This window comes from Oryzias melastigma, linkage group LG5 (genome assembly GCF_002922805.2).
Source record: "Oryzias melastigma strain HK-1 linkage group LG5, ASM292280v2, whole genome shotgun sequence".
Lineage (NCBI taxonomy): Eukaryota > Metazoa > Chordata > Actinopteri > Beloniformes > Adrianichthyidae > Oryzias > Oryzias melastigma.
Genome location: NC_050516.1, coordinates 17,760,084 through 17,783,000, shown reverse-complemented (window position 1 = coordinate 17,783,000; position 22,917 = coordinate 17,760,084). Strand labels below are relative to the sequence as shown.

The window sequence follows — 22,917 nt, the reverse complement described above, 5'->3', positions numbered from 1 at the left end:
GTTTTCAAAAGCAATTTATTATAATAAAAAAGAAAGTTTTCTCTTCAAAGAGCTTCAGTTCATATGAGAGTCTAAAACCATTATCCTGTGAACATGCAGCTACCTTTCAAGATTAACCGTCATCTGCTTTTGCTTAGTTTTAAAAGGCAAACATTCAGAATTCCTAATTGCAAAATTGTTTTTAAACTATTTCCTAACAAAAATGTGTTATTAGTTTTACTATACCTTTGATTTATAGGTATTTGTGGGTTAAGCATGTTTATTTTATCTTGACCCAAACACAAATTCTTTAAAAAGCTTTAAACTGCAACATTTCAGCATAAACAAATGGCCAATTGCATTTTAAGCAAAATTATAAAATATTAAGTAAAGTGTCATTCTTGCAATATTAGCTGTTTTCTTTCAAACTTTTTTTTTTTTTTTCCTTTCTCGAGTTATAGGAAATGCTGCAGAATTTTAAGCAAAAGATGAGGATGCCATTAAAGTTGAGATAAGAGTTGGAAGTTTGGATATTTATACAAAAAGTCTAAAAGTGTTGAAGGTTCCTCAGGTCAGATAATAAAAGGATATAATTGCCACAGGCGGTCCAGACTTAGATCCTATTCTCTGCATTGTTACGTTTTTTTTTTTTTGTTTTTTTTTAACAGAGCAATAAAGTATTAAGTGGTTATCTCTGTCCAAAGATAACTCTGACCTTTAAATAATTCTGGGAAGAGAATACATCTATTTCTGGGTACTTTTCCTTCCTCTGTCCGGGGGAAACAAACTTTAATATAGCAGCAGAGAAGTCCAGTCATCTGACCTAAATGTCTCTAAGCCTGGTCTGTTTCTCCCCTGAATAGGCATAAAATGTTCTTTAATGCAACCATTATTAAAACCCAAATCCCAGAGGAATTGAAACATTTATTAGATTTAAATAAAAAAAAAAAGAAATTGTCATAAGATTTTATTTGTAATAGAATGTAGACAAAAATACAACTGATAAATCACCTTAATGACAGTGTTACTAGCAAAATACTGAATCAAAATGACTTCAGTTCACAAGTGAATTAGCTTTCTGATCTAAAGAGTCTGCCATACATTTTTGATACAACAGTGCTCCAGCACGTGTGCAGGCGGCTTCCAACGGCGAGTGGTGGTTTGCCAGGACGAGAACGGTTACCCCGCCAACAGCTGTGAGGACAGCAGCCGACCCAACGAGCAGCGGTCTTGTGAGTCGGGTCCATGTCCTCAGTGGGCCTACGGCAGCTGGGGAGAGGTGAGAGGAGCATCTCTTAAGCTGACATAAAACTCACTGTAGTTTTTGTCAATACTGTATTTTATACACTTTTAAATGGTCAGTAGGGCATGACATCTTAACACGTGAAACACACACAATCTGTCCTGCTGTCTGCAGTGCACTAAGCCATGTGGGGGTGGGATAAAGACGAGGCTGGTGGTGTGTCAGCGTCCAACCGGCGAACGTTTCAACGATCTGAGCTGCGAGATCCACGACAAGCCACCAGATCAAGAGCAGTGCAATACTCAGCCATGCCCTTCTAGCCCCCACTGGAGCACAGACCCATGGAGCTCGGTACGCTCATAAAACAATACTTTGTCTTTTAGTGTCACTCATATTTTAACACGTTGATCCTTACCAAGCAGTTGTAAAGAGGTGTTGTGGCTGTGGCGCCTCTGCTGTTCATCTAACAGTAGTACTTCCGGCTTGCTCATGGTGCAAGCGATTCCACAAAAATTCCTTCAGCCAGAACTTCTTGTCATTCACACTCAAACAGCAAAGATACACTCGCTAGCAATATGCCAAAAAAGTACATAACAATGTCATCCAGTGACAGTTGTGACCATAAGAGTATGCAAACAATTGTGTTGGTCCTAGCCACCATAAAACTGTTTATTAACTGTTTATTAGCTTTTTTTATTATCCAAGATCATTTTGTATTACCATCAAAGTTAGTCTGTAAAATACTGTTTTTGAAGATAATTTATTAAGATATTTTGTTCTTTTTTACCCCATGTATATAGCATTAACTAAACGTGTCTTATTTTGTGTTTTAGCTCTTTGTATTTGCACATTTAGCCAATCACTGTTTTAATGCAAATGCTGATGAATGTTTTTGTACATCAGGAATATACAGTAGGAAACCTGTTTATTATTATTTTTTTACTATCCAAAGAATGGCCTTGTCATCTTTGAACATAAGGTGATACTTAATGAACTACTAAAGCACCAGCTTACATAGGAGAACATCTGAACTGTGTACAACATATACACTCTCTGGGCCACTTTATTAAGTACACCTGTCAAACTGCTCATCAGAGCAAATTTCTAATCAGCCAATCACACGGCTGTAACTCATTGCATTTAGGTATAAAGACATGGTCAAGATGATTCACTGCAGTGCTGGAATCCTCTCAGAGTGGTTTCTTGAACATGACAGTGAGTTCACTGGACTCAAATGACCTCCAGTCACCAGATCTCAACCCAATAGATCACCGTTGGGATGTGGGAGATCGGCATCACAGATGAGCAGCCAGCAAATCTGCTGCAACTGTGTGATGCTAACACGTCTATATGGATCAAAATCTCTCTAAGGAATGTTTCCAGTACCTGGTTGCATCTATGCCACAAGGGATTAAAGCAGTTATGAAGGCAAAAGGGGTCGAGTACTAATAAGGTGTACCTATTAAAGTGGTTGGTGAGTGTATGTCTCTGTTGCATCTTTGAAATGGCTATTGCATCAAGAATTTAGCTCGTCTATAGGCACATGTGGTTTTTAGAGAAGTTACTAACCATACCGAGACGCTACCGTTTCTGTTGTTTCCCTTAGAATAATATTGACCCTTACAGCTAATTTAAGAACTGTAGAGTCAAGGATCTTTATATTTGTGCTAATTAGAGTTGGTAGCCATTGTGTTTCAGTTTGATTTTGGCCCACATTTCCTCAAAGTGGCCAGATTAGTTCTTTAAAAGTGTTCTGCCTCTAAGGTGCTCACTATGAATGTCAAATAGTCTTTCTGTAATTGTTTTATTTTGTACAGTTCGTTCTAGGAGTTATTATATCAGATCCTTCATGTTCCATTATACCTCACCTTGAACAAATACAACTCAGCTAACCTGTCAGCAGTGTTAACTTACACTTAAGTGGTGCTTTGGCCAAATAAGGGAGATCTGAGGTAAAAACATCTAAATCAGGGGTGTCCAAAATCAGTCCTTGAGGGCCGGTCGCCTTCTTGTTTTCCAACCATTGTTGGCCCAACACACATGATCCAGGTAATCAGCGGCAGATTACTGGAAAACCAGCAGGAGGCCGGCCCTCGACAACTGATTTTGGACAGTCCTGATCTAAATTGAATCACGGTTTGGGTTGGTGTGGCCTTTTTTTCTCATGGCACATTGCTTTTTTTGTCATTTTGTTTCTTTTCATGAGCAGTTAGTCCACTGATCCGATCGATCAGAAAGTGATGAACGTTTGATACCAAACTGTGTTTTGAATTGTCCATCGGATGCCTTGCTTAATCACATTCTTGAACATGTTACACAAGTTAACAGTGTTTTGCATTCTGAATTCTCATTTTGAGCCAACTTCATATGTCTACCTCAGTCTCTGTTATTATTGCCCCGTGTTGTACCTCCCTCCCGTGCAGTGGAGGGATTCTGGCTGGCTAAGATTAGTGTGAGTTAGTGAGTGCAGTTGATGGCCCTAAGCACAGATCTGGGATGTACATCACCTCCCACCTTGTTTTAATTGCCTCTGGAGGACAGTTTAAACTAATTTAGAATCTCTGCTTAGGAGCAATTTGCCTGCAGCCCACCCAGTTGACTCCTCCTGGTCGTAAATGTCTGTACTGACATGACACCTTATTTTAAGGGCCTGTTAACACAGCAGCGAGCACATTATTCACTACACATTATTTGCTAATGAGAACGATGGCGTGTAATGACTCCCACGTGTTTTTGTGAGGCTTCGTAAAATCCAATCCAGGTTAAATCAGTGAAAGTAGGACAGTGTCAGTTTTACTCTTCAGTGTGAGAACTCCACTAGTGTATAGTAGCAGTGCAAATATATAAATACATAAATGTATACAGGCTCCTGAAATAAGTGTACAATGTGTTTATTATCCATCAATGGCATTATTAGTCTGTGTCAAGCCTGTGTTTGTATATTTATGTAATTATCTGTATTTATTGTGCATTTATTTTTATGTTATGTCAATATTTAATTTTTTTATTGGATCTGTTGGATTTCTGTTTATTTACAGAAAAAGGTCATGATTAAAGTCAAGTAGAGGTACTATCAAAGGCTTTTATTTTTTATTTTTTCCATCTTACAAAACATTTATAACACATGAACTTATGTGATCCTGTAAACATGTCAGAACATAAATAATATACATGTTTGAAAAAACAAAAGAAAAAAAAAGGTATCCTTATTGTAGTGAATGCTTAAAGTGCTACTTGTTAAAAAAAAGTGAAACAGGAGAATGCCTTGAAAACTTTCTTTTTCCCAGCCAGTTGACTCGATGGGTTTTTTTTTCTGAATGAAAGCTCACAAATCACTGAGCAATAATCTTGTTATTGTATATAATCAGGGCCTCTGCTGTCGTTTTTTTTACAATGTGTCACTGGATTAAAAATGTATCCATCAAAGTGAATCCGTCATGTGTGAGAGGGCCTCAAAATACTTCATTGACTGTGCTCAGTCACTCATGATGAACAGCCAAGCTATTTCTGGGGTGCTTGGTGACGCATTCCCACCACTGAACTCACGAGCAGCCTTTGGCCCTTCCTCATAGCCCCCCTCATTGTGGCCTAATGGTATTTAATGACGATGTGCCACTGTGAATGTCAGTGATGGTGACTTGAATGAGGGGAGGTGTCAGCCATACAATGCAGCGGTTTATTGGTGGGTCAAAGGCCACGTTTGATCTCGGAAAGCCCCCCCTCCCGCACTGTTTCATCCTATCATCACACATGGACTTCTGGGAAAATGTCCGTGATCCGGGGTTTAAAGAAAAAGGAGCCGTTCAGCAGAATAGCTGGACACGGGGGCCACAGAGTGCACACAGCAGCTTTGATTTTGTGGCTGAATTTGTGTATTGATAAAAAATATATTTTAAAAAGCATAAAGCCTTGATTGTAGGAAGTGTCTGAACTACATACAATAGGTCTTGACGTGCATTTTTTTAGTTTTGAAGAGTTTGACTTCTTTTGTGTTTGTTGTAACTTTTAACATGTAAAATTTCATATTAGTAACTACAGAAATAACACACACTGAGCAACACAATCAGAAGATAGTTTATTCAGATTTGCACATCATTAAAAACATATATATTATTCCGTTTTTTTGTCTTAAAAACATTTTTTTTTCCACCTGATTTAGTCGACTCTCTTTCATTTATAAAGCTGTACATATATTAGCACCAGCTTCTCTCACGCGCCGCTCCTCCATGAATGAGGTTGAGAGGTCACAGCTCGTTTCAGTGTGGTCCCGGCGGTCCTTTCCCGGTCAGGACAGAGCCACACGGTCTGCCACGCACTCATTCAACTCTGGGCCTGTCGCTTCGCATCCATCCCTCCGTCCACCCCCTTTGATAATCCAAGCACCGTTGAGTCCGCCAGCCCTCCCTCCTGTGATGCAGATATGTGTGTGTGTGTGCGCACTGAATTAGCCTTTCAGTAACTCAGTGAACCCAGAGATAAGAAAAAACCTGCTTCCTGGTGAGCAGACACTGTTTGTGTGGCTCTTTGTCTTGTCCTAAAAAGATGCACAACGACCCAAATTACTGTCTACTTTTTTTTTTTTTTTTTACAAGTTACTCTCAAAGTCGTGACCTCAGCTTTCTATCATCTCCTCCTCTCCAGTGCTCAGCCTCCTGTGGAAGAGGTTTCAAATCCCGTAAAGTGAGCTGTGTGACCGGGTCAGGCCGTGCTGTCCTGGAGGAAAACTGCCAGCACTTGTCCCCCAAACCCAGCAAGCAAAGGCGCTGTCGAGGTGGACGATGCCCCAAGTGGAAGACAGGCAGCTGGGGAGAGGTGGGACTCTTTAACCCTGGAATATAACACTCCTTCATTCTCTGCTAGCACACCGCCAGACATGTCAGCGTTCTTTTGCTCACATTCTTCCCTTTTTTTTCTTTTTTTTTCTTACTAACCATCTTAAGTATGTGCATGTGTGTTAGCTTCTCACTTAAGGAGCATGCTTCAGTAGAGGTGGAAACTGTGCATGCTGTCAACATGCAAAGTGCTGGACGGACTCATCTCAAATCCAGTCTGAGTTTCTCCTTTCCTTTATATTTCCTCTTCCTCTGACCCTCACCTCTCTGTCCCTTTTATCCTCCCTTTCTCAGTGTTGCTTCTACAATAGGAACCACATGTCAGCATTTTCTTTCCCCCCCCTCACACATGACTGTGCCAGACAAAACCTCACAAAAAAGCACATGGGTGCTGTTCTTGTCTCCCTTTTACCTTCCCTTCCTCTGCTCTGCACGCCTCTTTTCTCCTCCTCTTCTTCAGTCCGAGCTGCCCCGAGCGCAGAGTCGCAGATGTGCTCCATATGTCAGAGGATGTGCTTAAAACCAGCTGTGGAGGAGGCAGTGTGCAAGCAGTAAATGACACTCATCGCCATTAATAAAAAATAAAAAAAAAGCAATGGCGATGTTACAGAAACTGTGAGGTTCATATGGAAAGTTTGAAGCATTGGAGTCTGCCCTATACATCAAAATCTGTGTTCTGTAAGAAAATTAAATTAAAAACACTATGACATAGAGTAAAGGACCAGATTGGAAAAAAGAAAAAAAAATAAAGATAAATTCATCAGTGCATGGCAAAGTTAAACTGAAACAATTGAAACATGCTAGAAAAAATATATGTGTTATATTACTTTTACATCTGGATGAATGAAATATGACTACATTTGAATTTATGTGAATTAAACTTTAGCACTATGTATTTTTTTATTTACCTTGACCCATTTAATATTTTGCATGGGATTTTATATACAAGCGTAAAAAAGATAAAATAATTAAAAAAAATACGTTAAACTCTTTTGAAATAGGTAACAATTGGACAAAATTGGTTTAAAATTTAAACAAAATAGAACGGTGTAATCTTATTATTAGGTCTTTTTAAGGGGAAAAAAAACTTTTGTAGAATATTTCAAATTCTAAGATAGAACTTTCTATTACTGCAATGTGTATTGTTGTAATGCTTCCACGCGGAGTAATAAAGTAGTACCTGTGCTGCTCTCAGTGTTCAGCTTCTTGCGGTGACGGCGTGCAGCAACGAGAGGTTTCCTGCCACGATGAGGGCCACCGGAGCCCGCTGGAGACCGGCTGCACTCAGCGCTCCCGACCGCCGTCCAGCCAGAGCTGCCGTGTCGCCGACTGTCCCTCTCGGTACCGGTGGAAGGAAGGGGAGTGGCAAACGGTAAGCGGACGTCAACGCCCACATGGGCGAACTACAGCGCTGGGGCGGCTCACCGCTCCTCCTCCTTACGCGGCTGCGGATGAATACGTGAAAGTGGAGCTCCTATGTTCTTTTTATTTTTAATTTTGTTATTTAAAAAAAGAAAAAAAAGAAGAGAAAATTGGATATTCATTTGTTCCCAAGATGACGCGTCTGTTGTAGAAATATTTAGTCACTTTTTTGTAATTTTGTTAACTAAAAATAAAAAAGTATGCATTGATAACTGGCATTTAGTTAATTGAACACTTACTATTATCATCAATTAAATGTTCTCGACTCATTCTTCATGGGGTTGCTCAATTTTTAGGACGATTAAGTTGCTTTAAAATGTTTCTTAAGTATGAAAAATACTTTTTTTTTTTACAGGAATTTAAATCCTGCAGAACTTTTTCATTTTAGACTGGCTCAACTAACAGCATAATAACAAATAAGAAAAGCATAAAAATTCCGGATTTCTCCAGAATGGACTGTGGTATTTATCTGTTTGCTAAAAACATGTAATTTATACCTTTAGTCTGCACTTTCATTTGAAAGTAATGAAACGTTTGTACAACAGTTGTTAAAGTCCCACTCTGATCATCTGTTGATCCATTTTCAAAGCACTCCCACTGGTCTTTTTACTACAATTATGTTGTTTAAGCCAAAATTTAAAAAAAAAATAATAATGTTGTTTTCTAGGGCATATTTAATGCAGAGTGGTAGGAATTTATCAGAAATATGCCTATAAGTTGTGAGCAGAAATGTTTACTGATATCCCATTATCCCTTTGTTTACACTTTACTGCTAGCTTACATACCCTTACATACGAGCATTACTGGAGCTATCCAGTTGTATAGTTTTGAGGCAGATGCCAGCTAAGATGAGGAAAACGAAGACATACGTGGATCTACTTGTCTGCAAGTGGATGCACCATTTCAGTTTTTAAAAGCGAGCTTTTTCAAACAGCATTTTTTTTATCATCTGCCCCTGATCCGTCATGATTTGAATGAAGAAATACTCAGAAAATGCAGTTTTAAGCTTAAATTTCTCCACATATATGTCTTCAATCATGACTTGAAAATGCTCCAAGAATTTGTTGATTACACCAAAAACACAGTTTTCATTGGAGTCTGTCTTTAAAGTTGGCTGTGCACAGAACAGGTCTTTGTTTTCAACAACACATCACTTCTCTGCCTTTTCTCATCTGCTGTTTTGACATTTGCTTCACTTTTGCGTCTGTGTGTGAAGCAAGTTGCCTGCTGCCTGAAGGAGGGAACAACAGGACCCCTCTGAGTGTGTGTTCTTCACTCATGCGTTGTTACGTCTCTTCCCTCCTCTGTGAAAACTAACTATTTCTCGCCTGTCGTCCCAACAGTGCAGCAAGTCATGCGGGACAGGTCACCGGCAACGAGCCTTGCAGTGTGTGGACCTTAACCAGCAGGAGGTCCACGAAATATACTGCGTCAATGAGATCAGACCTCCGAACATGGAAAGCTGCAACACTCATGCATGTGAATTAATCTGGATTACAGGGGAATGGACAGAGGTGAGCAACATGACCAGGGGTTCTTCAACAAAAGTCAGAGGAACAGTGGCCTCCATTAAAATGTCAACTTTCATTAGCTGTATCAGGAAGGACATTGTCTGGATGTTTGATGCCAAGGACTTCTTCTCTTCTCCAGTGCTCGGCCACCTGTGGTCGGGGTTACCGTCAGCGTCTGGTATACTGCAGCGAGGTACATTTGGAGAGCAACAACTATGAATACAGCCATCAGTCTCTGTCTAACTGCCCTGGATCCCCACCAGAGAGCTACTTGCCCTGCAACCTGATCCCATGCCCACCGACACAGGAGTGGAGGGTTGGAAACTGGGGAGAGGTGAGACAAAATGGCAAATGTATTCCTATTTTCCTTATTGTTGCATTATTGTCAATTTTACTAACTTTTTTTATGAGGTTTAGTGAAAACTGATTCTATTCATTTTGTAAATCTGGGAATAATGTGAAAGCAGTCAATAAAGACCCACTTTGATCATCATTTGAGCTATTGAGGTTGCATTCACACCGTCCTCTGCAATGGGCGTTCAAGCAACTACTTTTAATGAAATGTCCATGTAGACGAGTAAATCCATGTTTTGGGCTTCCCTGTTCAAAAACCTCACGTTCACTCATAGAAACACACATTTAAGCATAATAAAACCATCTTTGGGCTATATGTATAAAAGTCCAGTCCACTGAACTAGGTTGAACTATGACCAATCAGAGACTTGGATTTGGTAGTGACATATGGATCCCAACCGTTTGAGAATTGATAATGGAGGAGAAATTAATAGTTGCGGTTTGTGGCCGGCTGAAGCGAGATTTGCACCGCTTTGAGATTTTCCTTATGCAAAATGTGGACTGTGAATGTCGTGTAGCGACACTCCAGTGTGAACACCAGGGGCTAAACGTGTGTTAAAGATCGAGCGTTCAATGCGTTTCTGAACATGAATCACCTGCCCAGTGTGAAACATTGACTGTATTAGAAAACTGGACTGAGTGAGTATGACGTCATCCATAGAAAATGATTTTCATCTGGTTCCAGGGAAATTAAGACAATTCAATTGTCATTTTTCCGCGATACGATGCCGCCATGTGGAGTCAGCTGGATCTGTTTATCTCTCAACACAAGTCTATATATAGGATTTTGGCTTCTTGGAGGTACTTCCTATTTGGAACTCGAGGGGGGAGGGGTCACTCAGTCCTGTTCTCTTATACAATCAATGGGGTGAATGTAGCTTAAAAACTTTCCAACTGGTATTTAATTATAATTATGGTGTTTTTAGCCTAAATGTAAAAACAAAACATGGATTTAGTCGTCTACAATTAGATGCATCAGAATGGAGCACATCAGGGAGCTTGTGGCCTATCTGGTATATTTTCGTCGTCACAAATCAGCTGTTTTTCAAACAGTAATTTTATGTTCAATTTTCTTCATATAGTATGTCACTGTTTTCATCGGACTGGGTCTTTAAAAATTGAATGAAAGGATCTCACAGTGTTGTGGTTCTGTTCCTTTGTTGCAGTGCTCTGTGAGTTGTGGGGACGGAGTGATGGAGAGGATGGTGCATTGTGTATCTGGAGATGGTCAGGAGAGCAACAGATGCTCTGTGGATGCCATGCCAGAGGCCCAAAAGAAATGCAGAAAACCGAACTGTGAGTTCTCTCAGAATCCATGGGTCTTTTAGCAGCTGTTAAAAGCTTTCAGCATTAGTGACCAGTCCAATAAAGCCATCCATCAGGGATGACTAAAAAAACAGAGAGATTTGACATTGACTGATAAAGACAACCAAGTACGAGATTTAAGCTTGACTCTTCTGTTATTTCCATCCTTAGTATTGTTGGAAACATCAGAATATATTTTATCTTCTCAGTATTGTAATTCTTATGCAAAACCGTTTTTTCCCACTCTCCTCAAGGCCATTTGCCTTCTAGCTGTCTTGAGATCACACGAATGAAAGGGCCCCTCCCAGATGGCGAACACTTTCTCAGCGTTCAAGGAAAAGCTCTCAAGGTAAGACAGTACTTCACTGATACACAAAGAGCTGCTAGTGAAGCCTGAATAACTTTTTTCATAGAAGAATTTAGGTACTTCAACAAGTTGATTTTAAACTATCGAAACATGAAAACTTGTATCCACACAACAGGCTGTTCTGTTCTTCTTCTTATGAACACGGTTTTCAGAAATGTTGAGTAAAGCGTTTTGTTTTTTTCTCAATTTTGATTTCTACCTCTGCTGGAACCTTATTGTGTTCCCTCTAGCTCTCCTACTCATCCGCTTTTCCCTCTGTTCCCCCCTCTTCAGGTCTATTGTGCAGGAATGCAGACAGAGGCTCCGCAGGAATATATCACATTGACAACCGGCGAAGGGGAGAATTTCTCAGAGATCTTTGCCTTCAGGTAGACAGCTTACAAGACAGTTATGAGACCAGTTGGTTTTTATTTACTGAGGCCTTCAGCTCTGAGCTGGGCTTTTTTTTAGAATTGAGAACTTTTTATGAGCCTTATAAAAGTGAGCTTACAGTAGGTTCTTTGCTTTTACAGACTCAATGACCCCACGCAGTGTCCAGCCAATGGCTCCAGAAGAGAAGAGTGCGACTGTCGTAGGGACTACACCGCCGCCGGCTTCACCAGCTTCTCCAAGGTCCGCCTTGACCTGAGAAGGATGAACATCATCAGTGAGTGTGCAGACCCTCACACACCTGCAGCACTAACCAGGACCAGTTTTAGGTTTTCCTGTATTGATTTGATTGGATTCACCAGAGCCTGGATTGATTCGATTGTGATTTTTTTTTTGATCCTCTCAAATCAATTCAATTCACTTTTGAGTTTATCTGGTTTACACATTTCGACTCATTTGTTTAGAAATACATTAATAATCTATATTGAAGATATTCTTATTAATCTGATACAGTTCACATATTGTAAAATATATTAGTAAAATTATAATGAGATTGTTAATAGCATACAGTGTTACATGGATTCTCAAACGGAGAAGCTCCATCAATTGTTCTGCCTCTCCTGGAGGGCGTTTCAGTTTGGCCACTAGGTGGCAATCGTGCTATAGTATTACACTTTATTCCAAAGGAAGAAGAAAGTATGAGCAAAAAAATGAGTTTTAGACACCAAATAGTTACTTTAAAAAAATATTTCCTTGAAAGAGTTTGGATATTTCATGCCTGTTAGTAAATAAAGGTGTTCATTTAGTCAGCAACGTATGGTTAGATCGACTAAGGGTTAGCATTAGCCACCCTATGGGAAATCCCATTGTACATAAGCATCAACCTAGCAAAATTTAGCTTTATGTGTTCGATCAATTTCTACTTTTGTGGATCTATTAAGCTTAGATTGATTCAGATCAATCTTATCAACCCAGCTCTATTAGTTTTGTTGTGTTTTAATCATGTAAATCATCCCTCAAGATTTTTCTGAATAAAGCAATTTAACATTTAAAGGCTTCAAATGAATGACCTTAAATGGTTGCTAATTCACATTTGTTTTAGTGATTCAGGTTGTGTCATGTGCATTCTTAACTTTCCATTTGCTTTGTTGTGATGTTTAGCTGCAGACTGGCAGTTTGCTTCATCCCATGAGGGCAAGAATGTGCCTTTTGCTACAGCTGGTGACTGCTACAGCGCTGCTGGGTGTCCACAGGTGAGAAACACAACAGCAGCGTGTTTCTGCTGCATCTATTCTGCCTTTGACCGCAGTGCAGACAGTTTCCTTCATTAGATTTCAGGCTATGTCTCTATTAACTTTCACAATAACAGGACAGCTTCAAAACCTACTCTCATCCCCTTTTGATCCATTTTCAAAATATTAACGGTAGTATTAAAATCATAATAATGCAATTTTTAGGTAAAATCAAGAACATAGTTTCTGCAGTAGACCATTAGATATTTGCCTCTGGCATTAATTTTGCAATAAAAATGTATGTGAATACATTTGAATGAATGCAGAACCATTTAAAATGCTTTTTTCAGTTAAAATGTGGTCATGTCAGTATCATTTTTCTTTCCTTCAGGGTCGGTTTAGCATCAACCTGTCAGGGACGGGTCTAAAGCTTTCTGAGGGGATCTCATGGATTTCTCAAGGAAATTATGCAGTGATCAGCATACACAAATCACAGGTAACTCTTTACACACATCTATACAGTAGAGCCTTCAGAAAACCTCTCTGACCCGGACCGAAGGGCTGCTGTGTTTACAATTGGGGGGACAAAAGGAGAAATCTTTGATCCTCAGTCTGATAGTATGGTCAGATATCCCAGCTTGTTACTTCCTCTGTCAATCTTTTCATTGTCAGAGCCCCACGTTGGCTCCCGTTCAGGTCCACTTTGTTCTCCTTGCTGTGTTTTCTTGTGAAAATGCTGAAAAGGGCTCTTTTGTTGCTCTTTCAGGCATCCTCATCCCCCATCCCACCCCTGAACTTTAGAAATGTAGATCAGGCAGGAGAGTCCAGAAAAAGGAGACTATTCCATTACCGCTCACAGCCTGATAGTCAGCCAGTTTCCACTCTGGGAGGAGGTTTTAATCAGAACGTGAGTTCTCAGTTTGGACAACACTTCAGTGCAGATCAGACTTACTTACTGCATGCTGTGGCTTTATTGTTGTGAGATAAAGATCAGGGTTTAATAGTCTTATAGTTTTATAGTATATATTTTTTCTTCTAGATGTTTGTATGAAACTCAGTGTTTTGCTATTGATGGAGGAGAGACTCTTGAGCACCTGGAGTCTCTTTTTAGCTTCTAATTATCATCCTCCTCGATGTTCTTTTTTTTATTAGTCTCTATAAAAGAAACTAATGTCAAAGCCACTGTTAACAAACTGCTTGTAAATGGGATCTTCTTTACAGGTTGTACTAACAATGCAGGAGGAGCGCTTCTCTCATATACAGTATTCTCTCGTTCATCTCCTGGGATTCGGTCCATAAATAACCCTCAATAGGTGAAATCCTCCAAGTTGGGTTATAGATGTTCTAATGCAGTAAAACTCCTCACTACTCGCTTTATGCACTTTTCTCAGACAGACATGAACATTTTCACACTTTTCTCTTCTGTTTAAACTCTCAAAGTTCAAACGTTCATAGAAAAATAAGTCCAGTTGTATAGATTGAAAATTGAAAATGTATTTAACTCTGGCAAATTAAACATATTCTGTACAGGAGAGATCAACTGATAATGTCTCCAGCCAATAAGGGCTCAGAACAAAGTGTTCTGTAGTAAAAGAGAGAATGAGGGCTTGCAAAACTGCACTGAAAAAATCAGCAAAACATCAAAAGGTGAACTGTGACATTGTGAGGGGGCACTGTACTACATTTTTTTTCCTGGCTTTCACAAAAAGCTAAAGAAACTTTTATCTAATTCACATTAAATAAAAAACATTTCAGGTAAAGCTGTGTTTTCATTGTCGCCCCTTTCTCCTAAATCTACTTACTTTTACTTCTCTCTCGTCACAGAAAAATATTTCCATTTGAATTGAACATTTATAAAAATTAAAGGATAATATTCAAAATGCTTATTCTTTTTAAAAAATATTCTATTTTGTTTCTTTTTATGTTAAAGTAAAGCATTTTTACTATCCAAAAATTAAAATCCATAGTAAATTGAGATGGTTTTACCATTTGTGTCCACAGGATGGCAGCAGAGTATCAGGAACCTGTGGGGGTTACTGTGGTAAATGTACACCATCTTCTGATGGTGCTTTGCCTGTAACCATGGAATAGACTTGGAACCATCAGAAAGGTATGAGGGTTGATTTTGTTCAAAAGTTTGGATAGGATATACTTCCTAAACATCTTCCTTTTCCTGCTACCCCTTCAGTTTTGCCGAGTCATCTTCTGAACTGCAGAGTCATCCTCATCTGGGCTCATGTGCCTCCTTTTCTTTGGTGCTACAGTCAAGCCATCCTCCCTGTTTCTCCGTCTGTATAGTGTACATTAAATTTGTAAATAATGTAAATAGTCGGTCAAAATATAATTTATTGTAATCGCATATATATTTTTGTATTGTAATATAATTGAACAGTTCTCTTGTTAAAGCCAGTCTCCAGTTTTTACCTGAACATGTCTTCCTTTTTATAATGAAATAACGCTGCAATGATCACACTTAAATCTTTACTTTTTTTCTTTTAAATGGCGCTTTTGTTTTGTTAAAACCATGCAGTTTTTTTCTGTAGCAGAGAGGTGTCTCCAGTCACTGTTTCAGGTTTTGTTTCTAAATCTGTACGCAATATGTATTCTACCTTTTAAAATAGAAGATTTCAGGGTTTTTTTAACGTTTAGCAGCAGATCAAATAATCTGGTTCTGATGCAGAACCAGAGTATTAAATGACGCTGTTTGAAATGTGCAACACTGACCTGTGAGGACGTCCCTCACACATTCATATGCAATAAGGAAAAATGCAAAAGATAGGAGAGAAGATGTCAGAGACTAAAGCCGCTCTGCACGTCTTTCCGCTTGCTTAAAGTGCCATTAGCCTTTAGCTCCTGAACGTCCAGCTAAATATAGTTTCTCAATTGTTGACAAGGTGAAATGAAAAGGTCAGACTCTGGAGACACCTCTCCACCTGCTGAGCTCAGCAGCCCTGCAGGCTCTAGTCCAGGGGAGGGCAAACTTTTGACACATAGGCCACAAATGCCTCGTTTCCACTGAGCGGTCCAGACTGGACCGGTACAGTATTATTGAGTGTTTCCATTATAAAATAGCCCATTAAGCCACACAGATTCCTGCCATTTTGGACCACCGTTGGTTGTAGGTCCATAGAGAAATGGAAAGGACTAGTTTGGGCGGAGCTATACGATGAAATCTGTTGATTGGTAGAAAAGTTTTCGACAACAGCAAGCGTCCGACCAGCAATTTTTCCAACCCAAGATCTAAACCGAAAGTTTTGTCCTCTTTTCCCCTGTATTCTTCTTTGCCTGCAAAGTATTGCCCCCTTATTGGCGGGGGTTGGAGACCCGACACATGCTGAATCCATGAATACAGAGTACCATAATCCAAATATTAAAAAAAGATGGTTGATGCCATTCCCTTTCTCAGTAGCCGCATCGTTATGACGCACAGCTACGTCATCGGTCTACACCCCACGTGTGTCTTGATGGTCCGACTCTCAATGGAAACATGGAAACACTTGAATTCCATTCTAAACCAGCCAGGAGCGGACCGGTCCGGTCTGGACCGCTCAGTGGAAACAAGGCAAAAGGGTTCCACAATTTGACAAAAGGGTCGGATCGGGACCGTATGATTGTATGATATGAAATAACATGGAATCTGGATGAAAACACACTTTAACTTTGATTGAAAATTAATTTTTAAACAGGTTTTATTTAAAACTCTTGAATTTTAATCTCATTTTAGTGCCAATTGCCCCAATATCCTTCAGGGGAAAAACGTAAACTTATAGAAATGCTGCGTTCATGTGTTGGTAGAATGATCAGGAAAAATGACTGTCCAAGTTGAAAAACGCTCATAAACGTCAGAAAAACATCAGAATTACAGAGAAAAAAAACGAAAAAGGATTATAAATATGGTTAAGAGTTTGCCCACCTCTCCTCTAGTCTGTCCAGATGCTGCGTGTGAAGCGGCGCTCCTTCCACCTCATTATTTTTGATCACAACAGTCTGTCCAAACTGTACTTTTATCGATCTCCTGTTTAGACGACATGTTGATCTGTGTAAAGATATCAGGGTACGTTTTGTTTTTTTGTTTTTGCTTTCTCAGCCTCTGTTGTACAGTAGTACTGTGTGTTCCTCCCGTCAGCTTCCAGCTTCCAAAATGTGCCCTAAAAAGAAGCAGAGTTTCCGTCTATCTCCGGCGGACAGCTGATTGAGACGCCATACTTGCTGTTGTGAATCGTGCAGCTCGGTGCTATTTCAGCGCCTCAAACGATGAGGCGCACACGTCCGCATTTTTAGTCTGCAGCAACACAACAGGAGGGGGGCAAGCACACATTCTGAAGGTCACAACTGACAAATGCACTTCTCATGATGAATGTCAGAATGTAGTTCAGCCGACAGAGTTCTCAGGTTTCACAACAAAGGGATCATGTTATTTAAGCCTATTTAACTCGTTTTCTACACCTGCCACGTGTTTATCTTGATCCATTTATCGAAGCATTTAACAATGTCTTTCTATCATTCTATACTGTATGTGCAAATATTTATTTTACCTTGTGAATGTACAGAAGTCTCGCCCATGAATGATTACCATTCAGTGTTTTTCTGAAATGAAGCGGCATGTCCTACACACATTTATTTATGTATCCCGTGTATTTGCATCAAATGTATCTGCAGAGTTGAGGGCTGCTACAGCAGAAAGCCCGATTCATGTTTGAGGCCCATGATTGCAGCAATAAAAGTGCCCTTCACGAGCCACGCGTGTCTCTTTACTGCAATAAATCAGCGCTGCAGTCGTTCGTCCTTCTCTGTAATCCTGGATGTCAGGAGAAATCATGAAAAGATGATTGTCCAGTTAATGTTTGGACCATAAAAACAGTCCTCACTGCCCCATTGTGTGATTGTCAATCTGGACTTCACAGCGTTGCAGGAGTCTGGCCTCGCTGGATGTGTTTCATGGAACTAATCGGTTTTTATCTGGACTGGCTGGTGAAGTAATTGGTGATCCACCAGGTGTCAGCACTCTTTTATGGAATGTAAAATGATTTATAGTGGCAAAAAAATAACTTTACAGTTGTATTTATCTCTTAGCATCAAACATTTAAACCACAATCTATTACATGTATCACAACCTAATTGCTTGTTATGCAATTATTTAAACATATAATTATACACTTTTTGTCCCCAAGAGACAATTTCTAAAAGAGAAAAAAACTGTTGCTCTTTGTAAAGATACAAAAATAAATTCACAAACTTAATACTTTCAATGAATAAAAATGCATTTGTCAGGATCAGGCTGACCTGTTTCTAAATGAGCTTTAAGGATCCAAACTTCATAAGTTTTGGACCTTAAATCTATGTTTATCAGTTGCATCATGGGGGGAAATTTCCAGAAGATTTCAAAATAAATTGATAATTGAAAAAATTGGAAACAGTCAAAGCAAAATCTGGAATATTTCTGAATGGAATCATGGATACTCTTGCCATCCATCCATCATGGAGTCCTAGTTACATATACCCCCTGAACAGGTCACCATACACTTACACACTCACATGCACACCTAGGGCCAATTTATTAACCTATGAAGCATGTTTATGGACTGTGGGAGGAAAAATACGTGATGAGGAGAACATGCAAGCCCGATTTGAACCAGGGCCTTCTCACTGTGAGGTGAGGACGCTAACCACTATACCATCATGCGGCTCCTGTTACTATTTACAGGTCAAAATTAAAAAAGAAATAAATAAAGAATTGTTGCTGAATTCCTATATTTTCTTTTCTTTATGTGGTTTTGTCTCCAAGGTGTTTCTTCTTAGGATCTTCAAGATCCCAACAACCTCCAGGTTAGCGGAGTCTGCTTCATGCCGGTGTCCAGCAGCTATAGTCTGAATCTCACTCATCCCACAGACTTTCTCACAAGGATTAGACTGACTAAGCTCTGAAGTCTTAACTGGTCTACATATTCACACCTCTGCATGTCATGCTCACTACCACGCCACTAACTTTAACTTTAATCTAAATCCACCGTGAAGATCTTCTTTTAAGTCACAGACAATAGGTTTGTTTGACTGAAAATTTGCTGCAGCTCAGACTCTGTCTTCACTGAATCTTTCTAAGGCTAAAGAAATACACACACATATGTACATATATATATGTATTGCCAAAAGTGTGGATTTACAGGAATGAGGAGTTATAATGTTTCCAGGGTCACCTCCTGTCATTCCTGAAGGGAAGCTAGACTGACTTTGACATAATAAGGTTCAGACTTGAGCCTCACGATCCCAGGATTCTAGGATTCTATGATTCTGAGGCCTGTGGTTCTAGTTTCTGTGTGGGGAATGAGGGCTTTTGAAAACACATTTCCATTAGATTTGTGTTTTATAATGTGATCGTTTGACCCCAGTTTTTGGAGTTCGACAAGAATATTTTCACTTTTCATCCTTTGGGATCACAGTTTCTAACATCAGTTTTGATGCTTTTGATTTTATGCAGCAGCTTGATTGATGCCTTCAAAGTCCAACAGGGGGTCGTATTACTGTACTATCAAAGGTTGATTTTCTTTTTGGACAAAAAGCAATAAGGAGCATTTCTATGTGCACATATGTATGTTGTGGAATGAAAGAAAAGTGGTTAATTCCTGTGCAAAACAATATTTTTAAAGGAGATTTTATCATTCTTTTCTTTTTATTAAAAAGCCATCATTCTATTGGCTGTCAGGAGGGTGCGGGGTGGAGCTGTGCGCCAGAGAGGCGCAGCTTCATTAATGAAGGAGGTCATTGGGACAGGATCAGAGCCTGTACTTTACGCTTTTGCATAACATATATGATCATATATATTTAAAGTTGGTATTATTAAATTAAAATAAACTTCGCTGAGGAATTCCTTTTTCTCTTTCTTGAAACGAGCGCGCACCGGCTCCAGTTTTCTCCTTGGAGCCACTTTTACGCGCACACAAACCCTGCAGCTGCGTGTTTTCAAGCTTCATCTGGTCATGTTCAGACGAGGTTCCAAGAAGAGAGACTCCAACAGATCGGTAACCAGGCGACTAAATTATTGATTTCTTCCTTTAATGTACAGAATTTATGGTTGTTTTCTTTTTTACGCGCGCATTTATATCCAAAATTGCGCACGCGGCGTCTTCCTTCTTTACTGTTTCTTGTCGTTTCTTGTTTTTGCTGCCCTGTGGGGCACTGTGGCACTATGATAAATTCTCTATTGGAAAATGGTTTTGTGCATAGAAGCCAAAGTTTAACTGGCAGGATTAGGAATTTTAGGCACCTTTGTCTGTTTGTTATTCCAAGCTGAACCCCGCAGAGGAGGTGGAGAGAGGACAGCGCTGCATCACCTGCAGAGACCAGTGTCCAGGCTTCTCCCTGCACAGATGGAGGTACAGCATCACTAATACCAAGCTAACTTTCCACACTTGCTCATTTGCTGCACTGGCATTTCACCAGCTGTTCAAGCTGGTTGGCAAGTGTTGCCAAAGTATTTGCTCCTTATAAAGCAACTCTCTGAGTTTCCTCTTCAAGTGGAAGGGGCATTCAGCAGGAACCCCTTTCAGGCGCCAGGATCTTTGAGTGGAATCATCTGTGCGTGATACTGAGAAGAGGCATTGTTCTGCCTCTCTGTGCTTTCAAATACCAGCTCTGACTTTGGAGACGAGTCCTGCTGCATCCAAACCTTCCTGCTGGCTCACAGAGATGAGAATCTGTTGGTGCAGTGAAGCCAACTGTACGCGGCACAGTCTGACATGGGGTCTGGCTGTGAGCTACAGGTGGTTTGGCTTAGAGTGTGAACGAGTGTGACTAATGTGTGTAACTCTGTAGTGGGAATGCAGCACAGAGAAGCACACAAGTGCTGTAGGACTAATAGTTTATCAGAGATGCTTACCTGCTGGTATTGACAACAAACTGAAAAAATAGTCTGATATACATTCAAGTTTTTATTTTAAATATTTATTTAAGCAGCTCTAGTGTTGTGTCACTTCGCTTTGAGTCCACTGCAAATGTTTGCAGTAGTTTGAGAAAAAGAATAATTAACCGGGCTGTAGCTTCCTGTTGAAGGTTAACATGGCAACTAGGATCTGCAGGACTTTTTCTTTCTCCTGGTATCCTCAATAGAAAGGGAGGGTCGGACCCGTAAATCCTCTCAGTTGCCTTCGCTCTAAGGTAAACTATTAGAGGGTTAACGGTGAGCCCAGGAATGCAGCCTTAACCATGTTTGTCTACTTAGTCCCGCAATAAAAACCAAACTTTTGTCTCCATCAGCCCGTTGAATCAAGTTTTAGTGGGCTTAAAAAACCCTCCAAAGGTTTTATTGGGCATTTAATTTAAGCTTTGCTTTCTTAGAATATTGGGTTTTTTTTCCCCCAGAAAGAAAATAATTGTTTCCAATCTAAATTTACAAGGCATGGTATTAATGTTGTTTTTGTGGAATGCAGCAGGCTTAGAATGACCCTGAGATCAGACGATGAAGGAGCCACACTGATTCCTCTGGTCCCATAACAGAATAACAGATGCACTCTGACTGTTGACTAAAAGCAGCTGCACACTCTGGATGTCTAATCTGAAAGATTCCTAGAATAAAGGAAACTTTAATTAGGAGAGATCTTAGGAATGCAAATAAAGATTTATCCGGGATACAAAATGTCCTTATAGTCTTTTGGCGGTTAGGGTCTGGACAGATGACGTCTTTATACTGGTGGGATAAGCTTGGACCAGATATATCAAAACCCCAGAGCCTAGACACTGATGGTGGTGGAAGCCGGTCCACGCATCCATAACTGGGTTAAGGTTAAGGTTAGGGTTAGGATAGCGGTGCAGTCCACATCCTGGTACCTGACCAACTGATTTGGAGGTTAGGGACCCCTGATTTAATTGGAACAGCCAGCATGTCTAAAAACCACGAGTTGGTGACACCCAAAACGTACATTTTTGATGCAAAGGGTCCGTGACCAAAAGTCAACATTTGACAAGTTGGGAATGAGAATGTGTTGCAATATGTTACCAGCGCAAGATAACGATCTGGAGGGATTGTTATAATCACCCAGAGGGCCGGATCTGGCCCCTGGGCCTTGACTTTGACACATGTGGTGTAGAGTGACTCAAAGTTATACCAAAGCTTCACTCTGTGATCCCTTTGATGATTTACATATAAAAATAATAGATGAGCTGTTCTTTTTGAAAGAGAGGTTTAAAGATGGAGATGTTGGCTGATGTCATCAAAGTTGATAGTTGTTTTAAAGCAACCAGATCAATGGTTTATAACATAAACAACACAAGCAGACAAATATTGTATTAATTAAAAAAGAAGACATTTGACTTATTGGATTTCATTTATTGCAATAACTTAACAGATGATCTAATTTTCATCTTGTCATGCACTTTTTGGCACATTGCTTTATTCTTGCTCCTCAAAACTTAATTGTTAAAATTATTTTTTGGTTCATCCAAACTACTCATGATATCAGTGAGTCAAGCAGTAAAGAATTCAATCTTCTATAGTTTTTACAGAACCAATGGTTGTGTAGTGTTGTCTTTCTCCTGGACAAAGAGGTTTGTCTCAGTGTGGCTCATCATTCCTGATCCTGCTGCTGGTTTTGTGGTTGCCGTGGCTTCCAGTCCTGACACTTTTCTCTATAACCTTTGGGCTTATAAAAACGAATACAAACAAAAAAATAAAATATGAGTACAGGTCACATTTTGCTGAGGGGAAGATTTGTGTTCTTCATGACTTAGAAATATTGTAGTTCGGATTTTGCCCAAAAGTTATCCGAATTGCTTCCCTATCCCAATGGCTTCTCCCTATCCCTACACTTACCCCTCCAAGTGGAGAGATATGGAAAACATAGTGTCTCCATAAATATGTAAATGGTGAGGTCATAATATCACCCTCGTCTGCAAGCAGTTTGAAGGTTCTTCTCTCAGGTTTCAGTTCTAGATTTGGTTGCATGTGTGGGAGTCACTCTGCTGTCACAGCCAGAAGTTTTAGAATGTTTTTATGTATTTATTGAGTTAAAACTTACGTTGGTTTATAGATTTTTTTTCTTTACATCAAATAAGTGGATTCTTAATGCATACGTTGCTCCTTCTACCATATCTGCTGTCTCTTTTTGCTGCATGTAGAGGCCTCACATGCTGACAACCAGCCTGCGCTGCAGACTGTTCTTCTCTTGTAAGCAGGCCAAGTGTGTTGAGGCATTTCCCATTCATGGTGTAAAGAGGAGGCAGTGTGGCGTTGTGTATTTAACGTCACCCTGGGCTACCAAAACATAACCCTGAAGAATTTGTTCAGTGTGAACACTAAACCAAACAGTCCAAC

At 39.8% G+C, this 22,917-nt stretch overlaps 2 protein-coding genes and 1 long non-coding RNA gene across 7 annotated transcripts in view; 2 read left to right on the top strand and 1 right to left on the bottom strand.

Annotated features, from left to right (window-relative positions):
- LOC112144735 (A disintegrin and metalloproteinase with thrombospondin motifs 9) overlaps window positions 1–17,350 on the top strand; it is a 41,254-nt gene extending 23,904 nt beyond the window's left edge. The window contains exons 27-41 of one of the 3 annotated variants that reach the window (XM_024269453.2): window positions 1,097–1,258; window positions 1,397–1,573; window positions 5,864–6,034; window positions 7,250–7,426; window positions 8,820–8,990; window positions 9,127–9,321; window positions 10,508–10,637; window positions 10,901–10,995; window positions 11,287–11,381; window positions 11,526–11,659; window positions 12,544–12,635; window positions 13,006–13,110; window positions 13,381–13,521; window positions 14,616–14,724; window positions 14,803–17,350. In XM_024269453.2, the coding sequence (XP_024125221.1) occupies window positions 1,097–1,258; window positions 1,397–1,573; window positions 5,864–6,034; window positions 7,250–7,426; window positions 8,820–8,990; window positions 9,127–9,321; window positions 10,508–10,637; window positions 10,901–10,995; window positions 11,287–11,381; window positions 11,526–11,659; window positions 12,544–12,635; window positions 13,006–13,110; window positions 13,381–13,521; window positions 14,616–14,705 (1,935 nt within the window). In that variant the 3' untranslated portion in view covers window positions 14,706–14,724; window positions 14,803–17,350. Of the gene's footprint in view, window positions 1–1,096; window positions 1,259–1,396; window positions 1,574–5,863; window positions 6,035–7,249; window positions 7,427–8,819; window positions 8,991–9,126; window positions 9,322–10,507; window positions 10,638–10,900; window positions 10,996–11,286; window positions 11,382–11,525; window positions 11,660–12,543; window positions 12,636–13,005; window positions 13,111–13,380; window positions 13,522–14,615; window positions 14,725–14,802 lie in introns of those variants that run through there. The other 2 variants (XM_024269454.2, XM_024269455.2) reach the window with 2 other exon arrangements.
- LOC112144736 lies at window positions 4,217–7,401 on the bottom strand. 3 transcript variants are annotated; one of them, XR_004947884.1, is made up of 3 exons: window positions 7,235–7,401; window positions 6,467–6,580; window positions 4,217–6,356 (listed from the first exon to the last, which is right to left on the bottom strand). It is a non-coding gene; the product is annotated as an uncharacterized LOC112144736 (long non-coding RNA). The 3 variants fall into 3 exon arrangements; XR_004947885.1 differs by having other exon boundaries at window positions 4,217–6,024; XR_002918952.2 differs by having other exon boundaries at window positions 4,217–6,580.
- Window positions 17,351–19,342: 1,992 nt separating the features above from the next.
- prickle2b (prickle homolog 2b) overlaps window positions 19,343–22,917 on the top strand; it is a 97,018-nt gene continuing 93,443 nt past the window's right edge. The window contains exons 1-2 of the mRNA XM_024269457.2: window positions 19,343–19,630; window positions 19,899–19,984. Coding sequence (XP_024125225.1) covers window positions 19,589–19,630; window positions 19,899–19,984 — 128 coding nt within the window. The 5' untranslated portion in view covers window positions 19,343–19,588. The remainder of the gene's footprint in view (window positions 19,631–19,898; window positions 19,985–22,917) is intronic.